Source organism: Pituophis catenifer, unplaced genomic scaffold (genome assembly GCF_029215685.1).
Source record: "Pituophis catenifer annectens isolate HBS135680 unplaced genomic scaffold, rPitCat1.0.hap2 SCAF_1, whole genome shotgun sequence".
Lineage (NCBI taxonomy): Eukaryota > Metazoa > Chordata > Lepidosauria > Squamata > Colubridae > Pituophis > Pituophis catenifer.
The window spans coordinates 254,328,521-254,352,549 of record NW_027256881.1 but is presented as its reverse complement, the minus strand read 5'-3'; the positions used below and the strand labels follow the sequence as shown (position 1 = coordinate 254,352,549).

General features: G+C 35.2%; 1 protein-coding gene across 1 annotated transcript in view; it reads left to right on the top strand.

Annotated features, from left to right (window-relative positions):
• Nucleotides 1-798: 798 nt before the first annotated feature.
• Nucleotides 799-24,029, top strand: part of IRAG1 (inositol 1,4,5-triphosphate receptor associated 1) — a 41,591-nt gene continuing 18,360 nt past the window's right edge. The window contains exons 1-10 of the mRNA XM_070957481.1: nt 799-870; nt 4,938-5,038; nt 8,678-8,748; nt 9,560-9,733; nt 10,887-10,964; nt 11,916-11,962; nt 13,906-14,505; nt 20,861-20,939; nt 21,625-21,745; nt 22,461-22,491. Coding sequence (XP_070813582.1) covers nt 799-870; nt 4,938-5,038; nt 8,678-8,748; nt 9,560-9,733; nt 10,887-10,964; nt 11,916-11,962; nt 13,906-14,505; nt 20,861-20,939; nt 21,625-21,745; nt 22,461-22,491 — 1,374 coding nt within the window. The remainder of the gene's footprint in view (nt 871-4,937; nt 5,039-8,677; nt 8,749-9,559; nt 9,734-10,886; nt 10,965-11,915; nt 11,963-13,905; nt 14,506-20,860; nt 20,940-21,624; nt 21,746-22,460; nt 22,492-24,029) is intronic.

Here is a 24,029-nt window from a genome sequence, read left to right as displayed (position 1 = left end):
AAAGGATATCAAACCTGGAGCAACTCTTAACCCATTCAAGAGAAAAGAAGGGCTAAGAGGTTTTACAAACTCCCAAGGAAGTCAGATCATCTCCCTTGCATGATGGACTTCTCTGGCCAATGACATTATTAATGACTGGCCAGAATCTGCCAATAACTGCCAAGCAAGCTTTATTTCCCTCTAAATTGAAAATAGTAGTTCCAACAACCAAGCCAGAGAAAAAGATAATATATTTTGGGAATGGAACAAGTACTCATTTAGAACAGGTTCACTGTTGAAATATATTTATATGAAGTCCTTTGTATACAAAGAGGTAATATTAACACTGACGTTGTATCATTTATGAAGTTATCCCATTGATATAATTGCGATACAATATCCAAAATTCTTCCTAAGGTTTTATGAACAACTAAGGGATCGGTCTAGTTTAGTTGGAAAAGAGAGTGCATTCCTCAAACTCCCCAGTAAACCCGTTCGTGCAATTATTCATGGAATGTTGAGCAAATTTCTCTTAATGATGCTATTATGTTTCATTAGATCTTGAAAGACATACTTAATAAAACTTGGGGAGAAGCATAAGTCGTTACTTTAAACTTTATTGCTGCTTGTTATTATAAACTGATCCCAGTGTTAACAGTCTGGACTTTAAATGGATTTTATTTTATTTTTGGCACTTACTCTAGTCCTGGGATCATAACCACCCACAGTACGTATCTCCAGAGGTTAACTTGAAACAGACTTTCGCATCAGTGCTCTTTAATCTGCATTGTATTTCAACGTGTCCTTCGCCACCCCATCATGCCAACCGTACCTGAAGATGTCAGACAGCCAACTGAGACACAGCATTCAAATTTGCCTTCTCTTGTCAAAGTAAGTAAGTTATCTTTATTTATGTATTACCTTGAATATTTTACAAAAAGTAAAACTGCTCCAACACTGGAAATTTTTAAGAAGATGTTGGATAACCATTTGTCTGATGTGGTGTAGGGTTTCCTGCCTAAGCAGGGGGTTGGACTAGAAGACCTCCAAAGTCCCTTTAAACTCTGTTATTCTATTCTATTCTATTCTATTCTATTCTATTCTATTCTATTCTATTCTATTCTATTCTATTCTATTTCTCTTACAATGGGTATGAATATCTCTGCGGACGTATACCCAAGCCATGCTTAGAGGTGGCTGCTGTTTTCTAATTCAGCTCTCTGTGATATTATTATGTCCACATTATGATTTTGCTGGGCGAGTAGATAAAATATTGGCACAAACTTCAAACTAACATAACATAAACTTAATAAAATAATAATCAATTAACATAAACTTGATGGTAGGGAAAGAAGAAGCATAGAAACACCTATCTTCCGCCATAGTTTGTTTTGATAACTGTTCTTTTAATATTTTTTCTAGTTTGTCTCTAGTTGAAGGATTTCTGACTACAGTCTGATGTATTATTGAATTATAACTGCACTATTGAATATAGCTATACTCAAATTTCACTACAGTGCACCTTATGCTAACACCATATTGTATCAAATTTTATTTGGAAAAAAAAATACTGTAATTGATCTGGGCTAAGTCCCAGATCCTTAAATCCCTTTAATCTTCTTAAAAATTGGTAGGCTTGGGGTCTAGCAATTATCTTTTCCACTGTTTACATTGTATTTGAAGCTTCTGTCACTTTTCTAGCAAACTGGATAGAATTGGAATATTATGCAATAGTTATGTTTGGGTTTGGGAAATTCCTACATTGAGAGATTTCTGTTGTACAAATGGATTACAGGTAGTTCTTTACTTATGATTATAACTGAGCCCAAGATTTACATTGCTAAGGAAGACAAAACATATTTTCTGGTACATTGGATCCTACTGCAGGTAGCCCTCGACTTATTACCACAATTGAGCCTAAAATGTATGTTGCTAAGTGAGACATTTGTTAAGTGAGTGTTGCCCCATTTTACAACCTTTCTTGCTACAGTTGTTAAGTGAATCACTGTGGTTGTTAAGTTAGTAATACATGTGAATTTGGCTTCCCCAATGACTTTGCTTACCAAAAGATTGCAAAAGATGATCACATAACTCTGGGACACTGCAACTGTCCCACAATGTATTTGTGCAACAGTCACAAATACATCCCAGTTGTGAAGTGTTTGAATTTTGATCACGTGACTATGGGGAGGCTGCAATGCTCGTAAATGTGAAAGATGATCCTAAGTCACTTTTTCAGTGCTGCCTGTAACTTTGAGTGGTCACTAAATGAATGGTTGAGAACTACCTGTAATTTGTATTATAATTTTTCACCCTCACATTTACTTAAATTGACAGCCTTCAGGTTCAATGTATGAAAAGCATTCTATCATTTGAATGCTGTATAAAACTTTATTCTATTGCTAAGAGCGGTTTGATAGTGGAACCAGTTGTCAGAGAAATAATAGACTCCTCTTCACGTATTAAAGGAGAAACTGGACAGCCAGTAGTAGTTACTGCGAAAACTGAAATATATCATACAGATTTCCTTTTTAACTATCTCTGTTCCTTTCTTCTTACCAGTCTGTGATTTTTAAAAAATATTAACAGTATGGTGTGCTGCAATATCCTGTCAAAATCATTTGTGTGTGTGTGTGTTTGATAGTGTATTGATGAACGTCATTGCCTTCTAATTTCCCCTGAAAAATATTTTTGGGAACATAAAGTACAAAAACTAAGTGATATATGTGGAATGTTTAAAACAAGAAACTTTTATTAATGTACAATGATGACTTCATGTATTCAATGACTTACAAGACTAAATATCTGCAATGTCAGGATTTACTTAGTTAACTGACCTTTTAAAAATTATCATTATGTTCTCTGAGATGTGTTGAAAACTTTTAAGACCAATGTATATCTGGCACATTCAGTTTTGCTTTTTATCATTGTCTTCCAAACCTAGGACATGGTATTCTACATCTGGATGAAAACATCCGCTACTTTTCCTTTAGTTTCATAGGAAAAATTTGAACCCTTAAGTGATTTGTTATGCTTTCTGACACAATTACACCTTAGTGCTAACAGCTAGTTTCCTGGTGGAAGATAAACAAGTCAGTTATATGTGAATATAGTAAGCAGTCAGATGGAAAGCATACAGCATACGTCAAAAGATATTTTCATGCCTTTTCTTCCATGTGGTTTATATGCCAAAGACAGTTGTGAGGAATTGTTCAACTTCTAGTCCCTGACTACTTCTGAATTTCACTTATTCTGTTACAGCTCGGAGTCTTCTGTTTCTCAAAATATTAGGTGTATTTAAAGTGAAAGAAATAACTCCAGAATGATTGCCTGCTGATGTTACAAGTGGAAGCTCGGCTTGTCAGTCTTCCAAATTTTGGGAAGAAACAGTCTCTTGAGTTCCATTAATCCCAGATAAATTGTTAAATGATATTTTGGCTACTTTGGACCCTGAAACACTAAAGTACATGAGATGAAATTGTTGCACATACTTTGAAAATGTGAAAGATTTCTAGAAATCCTTACATCAAAACTACTGGAAAATTCTCCCATGGAGTATTCCTTCTATGAGTACCATGTCTCTTGTGGTACACAAATATGTAACCTCTCCTTGTGGGGAGGGTTCACAGTCAAGGTATCCTTTCCACCCCTACCTTACACAGTTTAGAAGAAAAGTATAGCTCAAATATATGTTAAGTAATAATTACATAAATGTAGGCTTCTGTTTTAAGTTATTAGATTTAAAGGAAGTGTTAACCTTTCAAATCCATGTTATGTCAGCCTGGTCTGCTGTACTGAGACATGAAATGGAGCAACTTTGACAAATGTAGAAGTATAGCCATTTCTACATCCTAAACTTTTAAATGAAGTACATCGTCTATCAAAATATCATCCAGTATTTTCTCTTAACTCTCTAAAACTGTGATATGTCATTAATACACCTACAGAATAAGTTGTCTTACAAATCTAATGAGGTAGACACTGGCCTACAAAATCATATTTTACAGTGAGTGTGTAAATGTATTTCTAGGTATCACAAGATCTGTCTTCTGTTTGCTCAGTAAACATCCGTCAGGGAGAACATTTTAAAAATAGGTTGCTTTTCCAAGGCTGTATAAATATTTAGAATTGATTTATAACTAAGATGTTTCACTAAAGACGGTAATCGTGATCAAGTTCTTGTTCCCCAAAAGTTGTTGTTAATAAGAATAATCACATAAAAATTCAGAGAACATAGTTTGCATTCTCCTTAAGATATACAATTGACAAGCTTAAGACAGAGTAAAAACAAATATGCAAATCTGTTTATGTATGTACAATTTCTTACTGTCCTGTGTTTGTATATATCCATCACATCTCATTCTATTCTATTTTTGCTGTTATACAAGCTAAGTGGTTGATATACTACCATTGAACATAATGTTTCTTTGTTCAAGCCCTTACCATTAGGATGATAATTGTAGGCTGAAATTTGTAGAGTCCATCATTTTTTTAATTTGATCTTGTTATAGCTTAATTTGCCTTGTTATTAATGAAAGTAATTGTATGATTCATCTTACTTGTCCAATATATCAACAAGTCTTTAGTTATTATCAGGAGAGGGTTGAAAGATCTTGTAAAACTGTACACACTTACAAATCAAGAATTAGATAATTCCCTTGTGATATGTAGTGCTTTACAGATGTTACTGAAAGGGAAAGCATTTTTTTTCCTAAAAAAAAATATATTATTTTTTAAACAGAAGGGTCTTTTCAAAGTTTTGCTGGAATATGGGAATGGAGGCAGATGAGTTTTACCTCATCTTATCTTTTGGAGGAAACTATCTTAGCTTCAAGAAGGTTTACCTTTTCTTAAATAGAATACTTGTGCTGAACTTGTGGAGAGTAAACTTTAAGTTTTCGTGTAAGAATAATGGGGTATTTTATTCTGCTTGAATGAGATATACTTCTCTTGTTCAGGAGTCCTCTGCTGAAACAGCTACATGCCACACACCTTCAATAATTCTTCCGGAGTGTGCCATTAGACCAGTTACAGAAAGAGACACAAATGTACCTCTCAGGTAATTAATGCATGAGTGCCATTTTATTTCCACAATCATTACTTGTCGCCTTTGACAAAATGGACGGGTGTATAAATTTGATTCAATAAATAAATGTACAGAGTCACATAAAAAGAAAGCTTTGCTTGACAAAAAAAATGTTAATCTACACTTATGTGGAAAGAAAAAAAGTGGGATAAAAGAAAAGGTAATCCTTAGTTAATGATGGTAATTGGGATCAGGAATTTCTGTTGCTAAGCTATGCAGGTATAAGGCATAAAATCACATGATCACACCAATTTATGATGGCAGTTGCAGCAGTTTCAGCTATAGTTGTTACAGGAATTCCACATGGGTGTTAGGCATAATATTATGTGATTCTCATTTGCTAATTTCTGCCTGCTTTCCCATTAACTTTGCTTGTGGGAAGCCAGCAAGGAAGGGCACAAATGGCAATCATGACCGAAGGATGTATAATTGTGAGTTGGTTGTCATGCATCCATGCTACAATCACGACTGTGGGAATGCTGCAGTGGCTGCAACTAATGAGGTAGACTGTATTCTACAAAATCATATTTTGCAGCAAATGTATTCAGTGTATTTCAAAAATCATTTCTGTTGGCTTAGAAGACCACAAGTCTTATTCAGCACCATCATAACTTTGAATGGCCACTGAATGAATGGCTATTAATGAAGAACTACCTATATTCCAAAAGCTTGGAAGTGAATTGTTAAAAGAGAGTGTTAGTTCTTGACTAGGTAGCTTCCATACTTAATGGGCAGGGAGGGAAAATGGTCAAAGGACTTGTGCTAGGGGACCAAGAGTACTCTTAAAAGATGATAAAGTTTAAGAGAGCCATATTTTAATCAATTAGCTGTTTTCATATAGAATAGAATAAAAATTTTTTATTGGCCAAGTGTGATTGGACACACAAGGAATTTGTCTTCGTGCATATGCTCTCAGTGTACATAAAAGAAAAGATACGTTCATCAAGAAGCATAAGGTACAACACTTAATGATAGTCATAGGGTACAAATAAGCAATTAGGAAACAATGTCAATATAAATCATAAGGATCCAAGCAACAAAGTTACAGTCATACAGTCATAAATGGAAGGAGATGGGTGGTGGGAACGATGAGAAGATTAATAGTAGTGCAGATTTAGTAAATAGTTTGACAGTGTTGAGGGAATTATTTGTTTAGCAGAGTGATGGCATTTGGGGAAAAACTGTTCTTGTGTCTAGTTGTTCTGGTGTGCAGTGCTCTATAGCGTTGTTTTGAGGGTAGGAGTTGAAATAATTTATGTCCAGGATGTGAGGGGTCTGTAAATATTTTCACAGCCCTCTTTTTGACTTGTGCAGTATACAAGTCCTCAATAGAAGGCACGTTGGTAGCAATTGTTTTTCTGCACTTCTAACTATCATCTGAAGTCTGTGTCTGTCTTATTGGGTTGCAGAACCAAACCAGACAGCTATAGAGATGCAGATGACAGACTCAATAATTCCTTTGTAGAACTGTATCAGCAGCTCCTTGGGCAGTTTGAGCTTTCTGAGTTGGTACAGAAAAACATTCTTTGTTGTGCTTTTTTGATGACGTTTTTGATGTTAGCTGTCCATTTTAGATCTTGTGATATGATAGAACCTGGAAATTTGAAGGTCTCTACTGTTGATACTATGTTGTCTAGTATTGTGAGAGGTGGAAGTATGGAAGGGTTTCTCCTATATCTATGGAGACATCCATATTTTTCTAACCAGGAGGACACCTATATTTACATTGCCCACTTGTTTTCTTTAAGTATTCCCACAGATGCACATACACACATCCCTATTACATTTAAGCTTTCCATTCAAGAAAATTAAAGGTGAGATGGGTTCACCTATCCACTGTAATGTCTAATTGGAACCAAAAGATAGCTTGCTTGCTTGATTTAATTCAATTTTCAGGCTGTCTGAGTTCTTAATGACTTACAATTAAAAAAGTAAAACATCTTTGAAAAAAAAATCACAACTGACCAGAAGACTACAAGACATCAATAAAACCCAAATACTAGGGGATTTTGCAAACACCTTATCCCAAGTCCTGGAAGAACAATTTGGTTTTCAATGATTTTCTGAATGCCATTAAAGTGGGAATTATACAAATCTATGGGAAGTTATTATTCCAAAAGGCAGGGACGGAGAAGGCATGCTTTCTGGGTCCTACAAAGTGACACTTTTTAATTGACAGCACCCTGCCATCACTGGATAGTCCAGTCCCTCAGGGGTACCTCAGCTACAAAATTATAAAGTTGAATGAATGTCATTTCTGGCAGTATATAGGTAGTTCTTATTTCCTGAGTGAATTGGGACTGGCAACTCCATCACTAAGCAGTACAGATATTAAATGAAATATGATTTCATTGACTTATGAGTTCCGGTTGTGGTCATTAAGCAAATCACCCACAGTCATTAAGCACGGCATCATGTGATTGCGACTTGCAACTTTCTGCTGACTTCCCCTTTCACTTTGCTTCTTGGAAGTGTTATGTATAGGTTGCAAAAGGCCATTATGACGTGGGGACGCTGAAATGCCCCTAATTTCAAGGACCCTTCATAAATTTTATTTTAAAGCACTGTTGTAAGTTTGAATAATTGCTGAATGAGCAGTTGTTAAAAGGACTAATTTATTGAGCTTTTAATACTACATAGTTTGTTTTCATTTATTGTATGATGCTTTATGTTTTAAACACTGGATGAAAATTTTTGAGTCTGATGTCCTCTCTTAAAGTTTACAGTAGTTTGAAAAAAATATACAATAGTATAGACTAACTTCTACTTTTCCATGTCCTCTTTTTCACCTTTTTACTGCTTGCTTTCATTATTTTTGCATTGGTAGTTGGATGAAAACAGAAAATAGGACTGTCAGCCAGTTTTCAAGCTAATAGTAGCTGATACCTATTGTGCCACAATTTTTAATTTTTGTTCCACCTATTGTTAACTTTTTTTTTAAAGGACATTATTTATCTTACTTTTAATGGAAATAGAACATTTAACTGAATTGCTTATTTTTTTAAACTGGTCTGTAATAATCCAAAACCTTTTCCTACGTACATATTACATAACCTTCATTATTTATGTAGGAAAGTACTTATTCCTTATGATTGTTTTTATTATTTCAGTTTGCTTCCTTAAGAACCATTATGATATTTTTTTAAATAATTCAGAATGCTGTTGAATTCAGATAAGTTTAATAACTTGGAAATATATAGTTCATAAACCATTTTTCTGGGTTGCGTGGCAAAGTTCAACTCAATAGGAGTAGGAAGGTGTATTATGTATATTCACTGTCTTCAGTTACTTATGATATAAAAGAGAGATTTAAAAATCTAATAAAGATATAAAGGCCTAGTTCCCACTAGCTCAGCGCATACAAAAGAATGAGTGAGTTCATAGCAGCAGCATTTGGGTGGGATCTTGATTTTGGCCTGTATTTATATATCACAATTTACTAATTTAACAATAAATACAGAAAAAAAATCAATATTTTGTTCACAGTACAAAATAAAGATGAATAGATTTGTAGAAAGAGTCTCATGCCCATAGATGCATATATACATAGATGTACATACCTGCTCATATTAATTTTAACAGTTTTCAATATTCCTGGATCTTTCCCCCTAGGCCTGTCAGCCCTCATCTGCGACATTCTAACAGAAATGCTAGAAAATCAGGAAGCTGTTTGACTTCTGTAGGTAAGAATCATATGTTGTTATCTTATTTTTTCTTTCAAATTTTTTATACACACAGATTGGCAGAATTTCAAGTATTGCTTCATTTGCTTCCATAAGTTTGATTCTGTTCTAAAAATATTGTATGGCCTTTATACTGTATGCAGTACAAAAGTTTTTGATCTTATTTTGTATATGGTATAGTCAGAGAACATACTGTATAAGACAGTGAAGAAAATAGAAGGAAATATATCACTTCGGTGTCTTTTGGGCTTCATAAGACACCCTTAGAAACACAGAATGCATTTTTTTTTAAAAAAATTGATTTATATGCTGCCCTTCTCCGGAGACTCAGGGCGGCTTACAATGCGTTAAGCAATAGCCTTCATACTTTTGTATATTTATACAAAGTCAGCTTATTGCCCCCACAAACTGGGTCCTCATTGATGTAATCCTGAATGTTGTCAATAACAGAAGATTCAAGGCCTGTAAATGTCAAAGAACAAAGAAATAAATAACTGCCTAACCTTGTAGATGCCAAATACTATCTTAACTTCTGACAATTTTATGTGCTATTGTAACCAATGTTGCCTCATAAAAAGAAACAAACAGTAATATGAGGCTACCTACAGGCTCAATTATAATAGATATATTTACAGATTGTAAAAATACCATACAGAATAGAGAACTAATTGCCCTCATTTAGCTGGTCAGTTGTAGTAGACATTTACCAATATTTTGTATGTAATACACTCATTACAGCAGTCAAAAAGAAACACTTCAAATGTGCAGTTATGGTATGCATTCATTGTTAATTCAGTACTTTCCTATTTAGATAATAAAGGTCATGTAATTGATCTCCTACATGACCAACTGCCAGATATACAAATATCTGATGAAGATAAAAAGAAGAACTTTGAACTATTAGAAGAAGCAAAGAAGGTGAGTGAGAGGTTCCTCACACGTAGAGGAAGAAAATCAAGAAGCAGCCTTTCAGAATCACCCACAGGTATGTATTCCAAAATACCATCTTTCAGACTTTATGCAAATGGAACTGATGGTTAGCTGACATACAACAACTATGAACTTTTATTCCAGGAATCATGTGTAGAAGAGTCCACAAAACAGAAAATGTGTTTTACTTCAACACTGATGCTATAAATGCTCTGCATTCCAGCAGTTGTTTGTTTATTTGTTTATTTTATCCATTTCCCCAATTCCAGATAGTTTACCATAAAGGTTCTATTCAATCATCCCAGGATGGTCACAGTTCGACAAAAATAGAACATTTTTGTTCTACTAAAATCTTACTGTGAGGTAGATTCAGCTAAGAGATAGTAATTAGCTCAAAATCACCCAATGAGCTTCCATAGCTGGGGATTTTTTATTTTATTTTTTTAATTTGATTTATATGCAGCCCTTCTCCGGAGACCCAGGGCGGCTTACAATGTGTTAAGCAATAGCCTTCATACTTTTGTATATTTATACAAAGTCAGCTTATTGTCCCCACAAACTGGGTCCTCAATTTACCCACCTTAGAAAGGATGGAAGGCTGAGTCGACCTTGAGCCTGGTAAGAATTGAACTCGCAGTAATTGTCTCTAGAACCTGGATCTCCCTGTTCCTGGACCTGCGGCAAGTCTAGCATCCTAAACACTATATCATAATGGCTCTGGGAATAATTCACTGATTTTATAAAATGCTTTTTGGGGATGATCCTTACTGACTGTTCCATCCCATACAGAAGGAAGTTTAAGAAGTACAGTGGTACCTTGGTACTCAAATGCTTTGAAACGCATCAAATTTGATATTCAACACATTTTGACACTAATAGTTTGCCCCAGTACAATCATTTGCTTAGTACTCAACATACAAGCTAGAACTCATTGGTGTCACCTGCCTTGTGACTCAGTACATTATACCTTAATGGAAATATTTGTTTGGTACTCATTGTTTTTGGTACTCATCACGTATCTCAGAACCAATTAACAATGAGTACTGAGGTACCACTGTACTATGTTGAACTAAGCTCTTTTATCCCTTCTGTGTTTCGTTGTCTGTAACACTGATTTTATAGTGTTATTTTAATACATGCTTTGAGTTTAACTTCACCTTTATAGAATTTACTAAATGCCTCACAAGTGACATCTTTATTTAATGCAGCTTTATCCCCATCACTAAGCCCCAGTATTTCACCTGCTTCATCTCGGAGCAACTCATTGACTCTTCCAGATCCAACAGGTAAAATCACTAGTGCAACATTCTATTACAGAATAATGCTTTTGTGTTGGTTGATACCTCCATGCTCCATAAAGTTGACTATAAAGAGGTATTGTAAATATATTTACAATGAAGTCTTCCTCAAAAGTTTAATACGAACTATTTTGCAACAGGGGGTTAAAATAAAAATCATTCTGTTTCCCATAATATCCAATCAAATCAGCAACTCAAGAGGGAAAGCTGAATAGAGAACTTAACACTATTATCTTCAAGCTACCCTGTTTTCCTCAAAATAAGACATCCCCTGATAATAAGCCCAATCAGGCTTTTGAGTGCATGGCAATAAGGCCAAGCGCTTATTTCAGGATTCAAAAAGATATAAGACAGGGTCTTATTTTCGGGGAAACATGGTAGTACTTATTGGCATTTTTGGTTTTGACCCTGAAGGTTCAATTGGATCTATCATCTGCTCATAATTAGGTGATATTCACAAATTTGTCTATTTTAATCACTTTTTTTACCAACCTGGTGCCTTCCAGATATTAAATGGTCCTAGAACCACCAAGTATCCTGGCACTAGATTGGGGAAGGCACTGAATATATTTGCAATTATATAGTAAAATAAGCATTCATCCACTTAACAAACAAAATAACAAGGAATGTAGGCAGATCTGAAACAAGTCATGTAGAGCTGGTTTTAATTTTCAGAGAGAATATGAATTAGGTAAACATTATCAAGGAAATTAATAACTCTTCTTTGGGAGGATGTTTCATGACTTCAGAGAAAGGGTCCCCATACAACAAGATCCAGAGTAGCACATTCTCAGCAGGTTATATGTGTTCAAATGGATTGGCTCATAAGAGAATTCCTAAGCTATGCAGTGATTTTCTTCAACTCGCCATGCCTCTCTTTGATGTATGATATGTTTCAAACAAGGTGAATACTTTTATTGCATATTTTTCATATTGTAGATTCTGATATATGCACATCAAGTGTTGAGTCGGTGTCTCCATTGCAGGTAAATATGCTTTCATATTCTTTGTTCATTTAATATTTTTTTTTTAATTTGATTTATATGCCGCCCTTCTCCGGAGACTCAGGGCGGCTTACAATGCGTTAAGCAATAGCCTTCATTCTTTTGTATATTTTATACAAAGTCAGCTTATTGCCCCCACAACTGGGTCCTCATTTCACCTACCTTAGAAAGGATGGAAGGCTGAGTCAACCTTGAGCCTTGGAGAGATTCGAACCAGCAGAAATTGCAGGCAGCTGTGTTAATAACAGGGTGCACTAAACCCCTGTACTATCAAGGCTCTCAATATTAATCGGTCAGGGTAAACAATGTTATTTTGAGAAATGGGAATTATATGGGCAGTAACTAGCTTAGTTATGCTACATTGAGTGATTGCATCACCAAATCTGGGCATGTTGTCAGAGTCCAATGTGAGAGAACAGAGTCAAAAAACACTGTGAAAGGTCACTTGGCAGATGAGTGAAAAGTTAAACATATTTTTTTTCTATTGAGAGGAGCTAGTGCTTTTAACTTTCTCCTTATCCAGTTTGCATTGTTAATACAAGGGAAATGTCTGGTGTGGGGTACTTAAGCTGGAACAGGGAGCATTGACAATGGTGATTGATGCTTCAGTCAGTAACCCAGCCACTCCTTGAATTTGCGTATGAGCATCACTTAGAAACTGCACTTAGTTCAAACTTCAGCAGCCCACCAGGTGGTGAAGGAAATCCCTATCTAACAAATTGAAATCCAATGTTGATTTTAAAAAAAGGTTCTACATTTAGACAAGAAAAATCAAATGCTCTACTCAGTAGTAGTAACTACAAGAGGAATCTTGGAGTCCTAGTGGACAAACACTTAAGTATGAGTCAGCAGTGTGCTGCAGCTACCAAAAAAGCAAATGCAGTCCTAGGTTACATTAATAGAGGGATAGAATCAAGAACACATGAAGTGTTAATACCACTTTATGATGCCTTGGTAAGACCACACTTGGAATATTGCATCCAGTTTTGGTCACCGTGATATAAAAAAGATGTTGAGACTATAGAAAGAGTGCAGAGAAGAGCAACAAAAATTATTAGGGAACTGGAGGATAAAACATATAAAGATTGGTTGCTGGAATTGGGTGTGTCTAGTTTAATGAAAGAAAGGACTAAGGATGACATGATAGCAGTGGGGCAATATTTGAGGGGCTGCCACAAGGAAGAGGGGGGTCAATCTATTGTCCAAAGCACCTGAAAGCAGGACAAGAAGCAATGGATGGAAACTAATCAAGGACAGAACCAATTTAGAACTAAGGAGAAATTTCCTGACAGCTAGAACAATTAATCAGTACAACTGCTTGCCTCCAGAAGTTGTGGATGCTCCAACATTAGAGATTTTAAAGAAGAGATTGGACAATCATTTGTCTGAAATGGTATAGGGTTTCCTGCATGAGGGGTTGGACTAGAAGATCTCCAAGGTCCCTTCCAACACTGTTAGTCTATTAAGATCTCTGATCATAGAACATTTACATCGAAGGTATTGTACTGGTTGCCCAGGTTTTTCTGGATGCAATTCAAAGTGCTAGTTTTAATCTATAAAGCCTTACATAGGTTGGATCCAGGTTCTTTCCATAGAAATAGTTCATTCAAATTGTTTATTTATGAAATTTTGTATTTCAAAAATAATCTTGGTAAATCCCTATGGAGATTTGGTATAGTGCCTGTATATTATACTGTATCTATAAAGAAATTGGATAGATAGCAGTGTTGTCTTCTGGTTTCTTGAGGGAAACACTTGTTTTCTAGAATTCTGACATCTAAAACAATTTTTCTGAAGTAAGAAATATTGAAGAGATTGCTTCTACCACTGAAATATTGTTGCTGGTGCCTTCAAAAGAAAAGCAGGGGTTTAGAAAATAAGATGTCTAAGAGAAACTGATTTTAAGTTTGTTTGTTTAATTTCAGAATCCCACAAAAGGAATACCTAATCGAAAGGAGGATGATCAAAGAAAAGCTTCTCAGGGAAGAATGGTTCCTCACACAACTGGTTTGGAAAGTCCAAAGGAGAAGGTGTCTGAACAAAAGGAGAACTTTGATCCATATAAACATATGGATAATCTGCCTCAATTCTGCACTTCAGATTCCAACACTGGCAAAAGATCTCTAAGTAGCAGCAAGAACTTCTGTGAAACTGAATTAGGGAAAGAATTCCCTAAAAAAATTAAAGGAAACGACTTTCCTTTCAAAAGTCATTTACCTGGACCAGGAATGATTGCACTGGGCACAAAGTTAAAGGGCTCAGCACCACTACTGAAGGATTCCAATGTTTCTAATAAAACTGAATTTAATGCATCTAGTAACCGCTCTCCTCTACTACGAGCTATGTCATGGGATCATCCTGAACCATGTAATGTAGAAAAAGCACCTTTCAGACCACCTGAAGATATTAAAAACTGTGCTGGTAATATAGCAGCTGGTAATACAGCAGCTAAGCTTCCACCATTCAAAGACCTTCAAATACAAGTTCAGCCAATTCGAATGCAGAAACTGACGAAGCTCAGAGAGGTGAGTTTTGATAAGCTGATATGGGGAAGTTCTGTGTAAATTATACAGTATTTCTTTCAGTCTTATGTATTAGAATGGGATTATAATGTAGTAAATTATATTTTAAACCTGGAAAAAATATTATTTTTCTTCCATAGTTTATTATACCAGAAATGTACAGTTCACTATTGAAATGTACAGTGGAAGATGGGTAAAATTAGTAGTCTGTAGGGAAAGAACAAACAAATGCAAACAGACCTCTGGGAATTTATTCAAATGAATTGCACAAAATAAATGCCTCTACCTTGATGTGATAGACATCTCTTCTACCTATCATGTTGAGTTATAACACAGAATGTAATCAGTGCCTGCTGGATCAGATCCCTGACTCATACGGTCCAGCAATCTCTTCTCACAAGTGCTCAACCAATTGCACAAGGAAGCCTGTTAATTTCCCCACATATTACTTTCATAGGCAGCCACACTGACATCCACCCTAATAGCCATTGATCTCTATGACTTCCATGAACTGATCCAGCGTTTTTTGAAGCCAGCTAAGCTGGTAGCCAGAAAGACATCCTTTGATTTTGTTTTTCTAGGGCTTAGACTCTGGAGATTGTAACTGTAGTCCCCCTCATTTTTTGTAGCCTCTCCGAAAGTCTGTTCAGTGGTAATTTGTGCAATTTTGGATTGTGGTTATCATCTTGTCCTTTCATGCAGTTACTTTTTTACTTTTCAAAAAATATTTTTTTAATATTTGCCAAAATTATAGCAAACTGTCAACTGAAATGAAATATCTAAGATTATGTTTCCTGTGGGAACGGCTTATTTTCCTGTGCATTAACAGTCACAATGTTTATATTTATTACCTCCAGTTTATCACTGCCAATATGACTCTTATTTCTGGGGAACCTAAGTGGAAGGATGCTCCTAGGAGCATATCCTGACTGTGGCTTCCTGCAGGCTTTTGATTGGTTACTGCAAGAACAGAATTTTGGACAAGATAAGGATTTGGTCTGATCTGGGAGGCTGTTTTTATAGTCTTAATATTTGCATCATGGTTAGAAGTTATTTCTGTTTCTCAGAAATAATGAAGGGCTAGAAGCATTATAGCAGATCTTAACAGTTGCAGGTAAAGACGGGAAGCAATTTCCGTCTGCTTTTTTTCTGCCTGAGCAAAAGGCAGGCTTTTTTCCTTCATATTCAGAGAGACGTAGCCTGCTCCTCTGTGAAGGCTGGAAGCAGTCATTCCCTTTCTACTTCTGCCTGGAAGAATGGGCTGTCTTCCTCCCTCACAAAAAGACTGGGATCAAGGAAAGATAGTTGGAGGTGACTAAAGAACAAAGCCTTCCATTCTAACTTCAGGCTCATAAGGTGGAGATTCAGTTTCATTTCTCATATGAAGAATTTATTTTATTTTTATTTTATTTTGAATTTGTATACCGCCCTTCTCCCTGAGGACTCAGGGCGGTGAACAGCCAAGTAAAAACATCAAGTACAAATATTAAAATACAATTAAAAGATATATATAAATTTGGCCCCATTAATTAAAAACGATAAACAAAACAATTAAAAACACTTAAAAAATTAGGCCAATTTAGGCCAAGGAATCAATTCCTTTAAAAATTATTATTACATTTAGAAAACATTACTAGCTTCCATTAGGAAAATGAACCTATATGATGGTACAGCATTGTAGCTTTGGACATAGTTATGTAAGACATATGCAGTAGGCAGGAAGTAGCTGACAAATTGTCCTGTCATGTTAGAAAGTAATATTTGTGCACAAAACAAACCATTTTATTTCTTCACAGCCAAAGAAATAAATACATCTTCCTTTCTTTCTGGAGATACATCATTGCATATAAATCTGTAATGTTCCTTTAAGAGTTTCTGCTATAAATGTGCTTCTGTTGCTTTTATATCTTGTTTTTCGGTAAATTGATCTCAAGACAACCACTTTTGTATTTAGAGTTTATGTCGAGCATTTTATTAACTTTGTTTAAGGAAGTCACTGGTATCCCTTCTTATGACAGTAAATATACTCTTAAATCTTACAAGACAATATATATTAAGCACTTATCCTTTAATCTTAAACGTCTTAATGTTTAAATAATATTTAATATTTTTAAAAATCAGTTTCAGAGGGATATAAGCACAGATCAAGTGAATGGGTATCTTAAACATAGCCTAATAGTTTATAATGTAAATGTAATGTATAATGTAAAATATAAACCACGAAACCATTTGCTGTAGTGCTAATATGGTTTTAGGAATGTTTCAGCTTTTATAGTTTAATGGAAACATTAAGAATTTTACTGACCCAAAATGATGGTAGTTTACAAATGCATATGACAAGAAAATGCCTTTGCAGTATAGTAGTTCAGTGCATCAGTAGAAAGAATATTGGGTTTAAAAGTTTAATTGCACACATGGGAGGTTGATTTAACTGAATTTGCAGTCTTTTTGGCCACAATCTTAAAAGAGACTATCTTTCTGTCTAGCTAATAACAGCTTATGTGGCAAATTTGTCATTATTATATTATTAATGCTAGGAGGAAAAGCTAAATGGAATTTCCTGCCTCCCCACATAACAAATATCCACAGATATTTGCTATTATATTAGGGTGGAAACCCCTGCTTGCAATACCACATGCACCATTAGAAAACTTGTGTGAACTTCAGCTTCATTAGTTAATTTTTTTTTTTTAATTTGATTTATATGCCGCCCTTCTCCGAAGACTCAGGGCGGCTTACAATGTGCTCAGCAATAGCCTTCATCCTTTTGTATATTTATACAAAGTCAGCTTATTGCCCCCACAACTGGGTCCTCAATTTACCTACCTTAGAAAGGATGGAAGGCTGAGTCAACCTTGAGCCTTGGCGAGATTCGAACCCTGCAGTAATTGCAGGCAGCTGGTCTTAAGCAGCTTAATAACAGGGTGCCTTAAACCCTGAAATTTTTTAAGAAATTTTAAGAAAAATTCCTCAGTGCACAAGACTACTGAGGGTATTTGGGAGATTTTTTTTTTTTTTAAAGAAAACTTATCCCGAGAGACATGAATTTAAAATGCATTTTACTATTTTATTATGCATTAACGTATCATTTACTATAAATAAGCTGCTGAGATAATAACGTTGTTGCCAACCATATAAATATAGTGACTAAAATAGCAAAGAAGCGATACTGTATGTTGGTAATTTTAAAAGTTTTTAATACTAGAGCTACTTTAAGACATATCTAGGTAAGGTGACCAGATTTTAACATTGGTAAAGCGGGACACCCACCATTTTGTGGGCATGGCTTGGAGGTCATGTGACCGGGTGGCCATGGCTATGTGTATAGGAAAAAGTCATTTCTGACAGGTCCTCGCACTTTTGACTGGTCCTCACACTTATGACCATCCTCACATTTATGCCCGTGCAACATTCTTAACAACCATGTCACTCATTTCACAACTGCTTCTCTTCACCATGGTGATAAGATAGGGCAAAAAACGTAAAATGTGAGGATGGTCATAAGTATGAGGACCAGTCAAAAGTGCGAGGACCAGTTAAAAATAACTTTTTCAGCCCTCTGAGTAGTCCATATGCACAAAAGGACTAACCAGAGGGCTGAAAAAAGTCATTTCTGACAGGTCCTCGCACTTTTGACTGGTCCTCACACTTATGACCATCCTCACATTTATGCCCGTGCAGCATTCTTAACAACCATGTCACTCATTTCACAACTGCTTCTCTTCACCATGGTGACAAGATAGGGCAAAAATGTAAAATGTGAGGACAGTCGTAAGTTCGAGGACTGGTCAAAAGTGTGAGGACCAGACCAGTCAAAAATAACTTTTTCAGCCCTCTGAGTAGTCCATATGCATAAAAGGATACAGCAATAGAGAGGGATGAAGGAAGGGAAGGGAAATTAGAGTAGGAGTGAGTGTAAGAGAGGGAGGAAGAGAGGAGGAGAAGGAGAAAGAAAGAGGAAGTAGGGAGGAGAAGAAGAGGGGGAGGAGAGAAAGTAAGAAGGAAAGAAAAGAGAGAGGTGGTAGGTTTGAGGAGAAAGATTGCTGTACAAAAAAAAAGATGAAAGGGAAGAAAGCCAACCCCAAACAAATATAAAGATATTAAGATAAAGAATGAATTGTTAAGCTTTAAAGAATAAAAGAGAACAAATATGAATAAATAGCAATAATTAGAAACACTAACATACAATGTATTTTCTTTGAACAGAATATTTGGCTGGTTCACAAATTTAAACAGTGTTTAGTCATTTCAATTAAATTTACAATTTCTATATTTCCTTTTTGCCATATTTATTCCTCATCTATTTTTTTAAAAAAACAATATTACCCTTCATCCTCATCTCTAATCTTAATCAAATTCAATTTTTCCCTTCTATTCTATATTATACCCTTCCCATTGTCATCTATTTTTATATCCATCCTCACATTGGTTAATTATGTAATTATGTAATGCAGTTGTTTAATACAAATTCAACATTTTAATATAAATCAATTAGTTATGTAACTATCTTTTTTGTATATTAATCAATATGAACATGAATATTCCAATTATTTCCATGCAATCCAATTTCTTACAAATCAATTAATTATATTTACCAATAATAATAAACCAAATAATTTCTCCCATATATTCCTCCGAACCACAACTTAACCATTTCTGCTTTCAACACAATATACAATTAATAGTATCTCAATTATTACAATTCCCTAGTTATATAGAGCTTTTTTTCTTTTGTGTTTTAAAATCTTGAGCTCTCCTCTTTTGCCCTAAATTTCCCATTGTTTGCAGTTTTGCACCTACCTTTTTTGGTGAGGAAAAAGAAAAAGAAAAAGAAATCTCTCTCTGCCTCATTTTGCCACGTTGCAGCAAAGACCCTGCTTTACTTTCAGTTTCGCTTTTAAAGCATAGTTAGGGGGAAAAAAATCTCCAGCACTCTGCAGCTAGCAACTACAGAGCCCTGAGCAAAACAGCTGAGAGTTGGGAAGCCGATCTAATCAACTTGTGCTAATTAACCTATGCGGAAGCTTTAAGGGGCTGTTTTTTCTACTTTTGCAGGCATCGGTCTACTCATTTGTTTTCTTTTAACATTGATCAGCAGAAGGGCGGCCCTTTGAAGCCCCGCAGCAAGAGTTTAAACAGTTTTTTTCCCTCCAGCCATCAGCTGGGACTCAGGAGGCAGCTGGGAGCAACCCACCACTGCGCCATGCATTCTTTACAAATATCGGGAGTTTTTTAAAACGCCGCGGGATGCGGGACAAATTGTTCAAAAGCGGGACTGTCCCGCCAAAAGCGAGACGTCTGGTCACCTTAATCTAGTGTGCTTTTTAGTAGATAGATTAAGATTATTTTGTTTTGTTTTTTTGTTTCCCAATCCATTTGTAGGTACAGTTCAGAATGTGGCTCCTTATTAAAAGCTCTGTGCTATTTATGAATTGAGATGAAAAGGGACTTTTTTTGTAGGCTGGTGACAATTAGTGAGACTACTTGATAGTGATGCCATGTAATGAAATTGGCTATCCTAGCTCTTCTTCTTTTCCTAGCTCTTTAGTTATTCCAGCATTATTTTAACAATATTTTAATATTTTGCAGGTATCATTTTTATAAGGGGTTCCTTTGTGCTCTCTGAACTTGGTTGTTTTCTTGCAGATGTTTCATTACCCAAACTAGGTAAGATCATCACTGATGATATTACCTAGTTTGGGTAAGAGCCAAGAGCCTTGGTGGCGCAGCAGACTAAAGCACTGTTAAGTAACACCAGCTGCCTGCAATTACTGCAAGTTCAAATCTCACCAGGCTCAAGGTTGACTCAGCCTTCCATCCTTTTGAGGTAGGGAAAATGAGGACCCGGTTTGTGGGGGCAATAAGCTGACTTTGTATAAAAAAGAACACCGCTTGGGAGGGGTGTGAAAGCCCTACTAAGCAGGTATATACAAAAGTATGAAGGCTATTGCTTAACGCATTGTAAGCCGCCCTGAGTCTCTGGAAAAGGGCGGCATATAAATCGAACCAATAAATAAATAAATAAATAAATAAATAAATAAATAAATAAATAAATAAATAAATAAATAAACATCTGCAAGAAAACAAGCTCAGAGAGCATCAAGAACCCCTTATTTCAACCCTGAGCTATAAATATTCTCCTTTATTGGTATCATTTTTATATTTGTTAATCATGTTGGGAATGTTGTCTAGTGAAGGATAGGCTCAATATTCTTCTTACTAAATCAAGCAATTCCTAGGTTACTGTCAGCTTTATATGTATCTATAACACTTTATTTAATAGACTTTATTCTGTTATTGAAAAGTTATTTTTAAAGTAAAGTATTAAGAAATAATTCAAGGTTTTTTCCTCCACCAGGAACATATATTGATGAGAAATCAAAATTTAGCGGGACTTAAACTTCCTGATCTAAGTGAAGCTGCTGAACAGGAAAGAGGTGAAATACAACTAAATATATATATATATGTGTGTGATTAAATGGGACATGACTTTGGTAGCCACATTTTTCTAACTTTGAGCCTTTTGCTAAAAATCTTAGTAAGGATGACTTAATATGTAATTTCTTCCTGAATGAGTATAGGACATGAGTGGAATTCATGGGAGTTGGCATCCAATAATCGTTAAAGAACTATAGGTTCACCATTACTGGAATGAAAGGGGAATAGTACACTATTATGGAAACTTTACAAGTATATATTGCACAAGTGCTGTGTAGAAAATTTGCAAATGACTCAACTGTGGACCCATGGTCTTAAATACAGTTATATTCAGTTGATTACAATGATATTTGTATTTAAGATCATTAGAACTATTACCAGACAACCTATCAAGCAGAATATAGAGATTTATTATGCATTTGCTGAAAAATAAAAGTCTGCTTAATTTATGAATAATGGAATATTCTTTGATCGTCCCGTGGAATATTTGAGTTTTACTTTAATCAGTAATGCACAAATTGATTTTTTAAAATTAAATCTATTCTGAAATTGGCTGCTTAGAGCAGAATGCCCCCTTTTTTCCCCCAACTTCCCATAACATTTGAACCATCTCAGAGTGATACTTAATATTCTTCATTTGTTTGGTTGCTTCTGTTTTAGCAATGAAACATTTTTTTTCTTTAGGGTCTTCACCAATCCCTTTCTTAGTGGAGGAGGAAGAATCAAAGAATAGATGTGATGCATTGCCCAACATTCCTGACATTCTTTTACGAAAACTTCGTGTACAAACACCATTTTCAGGAAGGTAAATCCATCTGTGAGTGGTATTTTACTGTCTGAACATATGTAATGAAAGAGGTATTTAATCTCATTGAAGCAAGTTGGGAAGAGGTGGCGATTCTCTCAATCCACTTTTGTCTACATGACCATAACATAAGGAATGTTTTCATAAGGAAAGTAATACAGTTTTACACACTATGGTGCCAGGGTTTACTTGTGAGTCGACTATGAGAGACCCTGAGCCAATCATGACTCTCAGATTTTCCAAGGTTATTCCAAAATAAAATATTATATGTCACCTTGAGCTCTGTCATTTCATAATCCTGTAATATCAATGACATATAATCAATTATTACAAGTAATAATGGTTTATTCATTATATTTTAGTATACTTGTCATTCAACTCCAGAGAAACATGATTCACATTCTATAACCTCATGAAATGCTCAACTTATAGCCACAATAATGATGCTGGTTCTGTGTGGACAACCTTAACTTTTTTAAGGAACCAAGATTCTGTATCTTGCAATGCTATAATGAAATTTACAAATGATAAAATATGAATTAAATGTGCTTGATTTTTAGAAAGGCATGTTATATATTTTCATTCTCTAATTACAGCATCTATGCAGTTAGCTGATTATTAGCCAATTAAGAAAATGGCCCGTTAGATGCTGATTAAGTATGCAAAATAAATGGCTTTTAAATGTAATATATAAGTTATTTCTGTTTTATTGCAGTCCTCCACCACTTACTGAACGAGAGGTTGAGGTAAGTGTTTTTAATTTAAACAGCACAAAAGCAATCAAGCTTTACTTGCTTTTCAGGGAATGCTATATTTTTCAGTTAAAGACTTGGTGAAAATATATTTGAAGAATGTTCTCAAAACATCATTTACAATAAATAGAATATAAAATGTATCTCTTATAATAACATATGTGAACATACCAGATTAGATCAAGAAATAACAGAAGAATTCTATTTAGCTGCCAGTACTGAGTTATGGAATAGGAATTAAACTTAATTGGATCTGTGATCAGGATTTTCAAGAAACAAAAATCAAGAAACCTTGATAGAATCAAAGCTTTGTATACTTTTACTGAGAAAAGCCAACACAAAATTATCTTAACTATCAGTTTCTATGTCTAGCACTAATTTAGAAACACTCACCTTATCAGATGGCCACAATGTAAAAAATTTCTAGGTATGAAGAGGTGCAGAACAGGAGTGAAATTCACTTACCTTTCCCTACCGGCTTGCAAATGTGAGCACGCATGCATGCGCAGAGCCTTCTGAGCATGTGCAGAGGGTCAAAAACGGGACGTGATGACATCCAGGCGGGTGGGTGGAGCCTCCCACCGCCAGCGCTACCAGATCGTGCGATCTGGAGAGATCCAGTTGAATTTCACCACTGGTGCAGAGTCACTTGAACAAAGAACTGAAGTTTGCTCATCTTTCCTTTTACAAGAAGCTTTTAAAACTATGGTGCACAAGAAGAAAAATTATCACAGCAAAAAACACAACGCAGGGTTGTTGTTTTCCTTCAAAAAAGCCTTTTAAAGAATATATCTCTCAGGGCAATTTCTTACTCAGACTTTCTATTCATTTCTGTAAAGAAAGAATTGACAATTAAAAATTCAGCTTCAGCAAGTAAGTTTTAGCATTTGAATGGAAGACCATTAAAAAATCTTAATGCAAATTAAACTGGGGAATCAGGGAGAAAAACATCCCAGAATTTGAAAACAGCCAATCACTTCATAGGCTAATTAAGGGAACTACACAGACTTATCCATGAAACCATCAAGAGTTTATCTTAATTGCAAGAAACTTTATCTAACCAGTTTTCCCAATCTGGAATTTCCAGCTGTGATGAGATTGTAATTCCTGAATTCTTAAAGTTATAATTTCAACACAGCTAGAGGATGCTGGGTTATATCACATGATTAAGTTGCTGATTGTACATAGAGAAACTTTACCCAAATATTAGCATTTTCACATACATTCTATCTATATTTATTTAGCTGCCTAGCTAAAAATGTTGCTGGTTCAGAAAAAGCATCCATTTTCATTTCTTTATTGATTTGACAAAATGTAATAGAAAAAGCAGCCAATAGCGTGGCAATTTTCACTTAGTAAGCACTGTGTTATAAACAGAACCGCTTTGACCTAAAGCCAAAAAATAAAGGTAGTTTAGGAACTATTGGTTCAAAATTCTGAAAATCATCACTTAGTACTACAGCTGAAGCCTGAGAATTTTATGGAAGATGTAATTCAGAAGGATTGTTATTGCCAAACAGACTGGAATGATT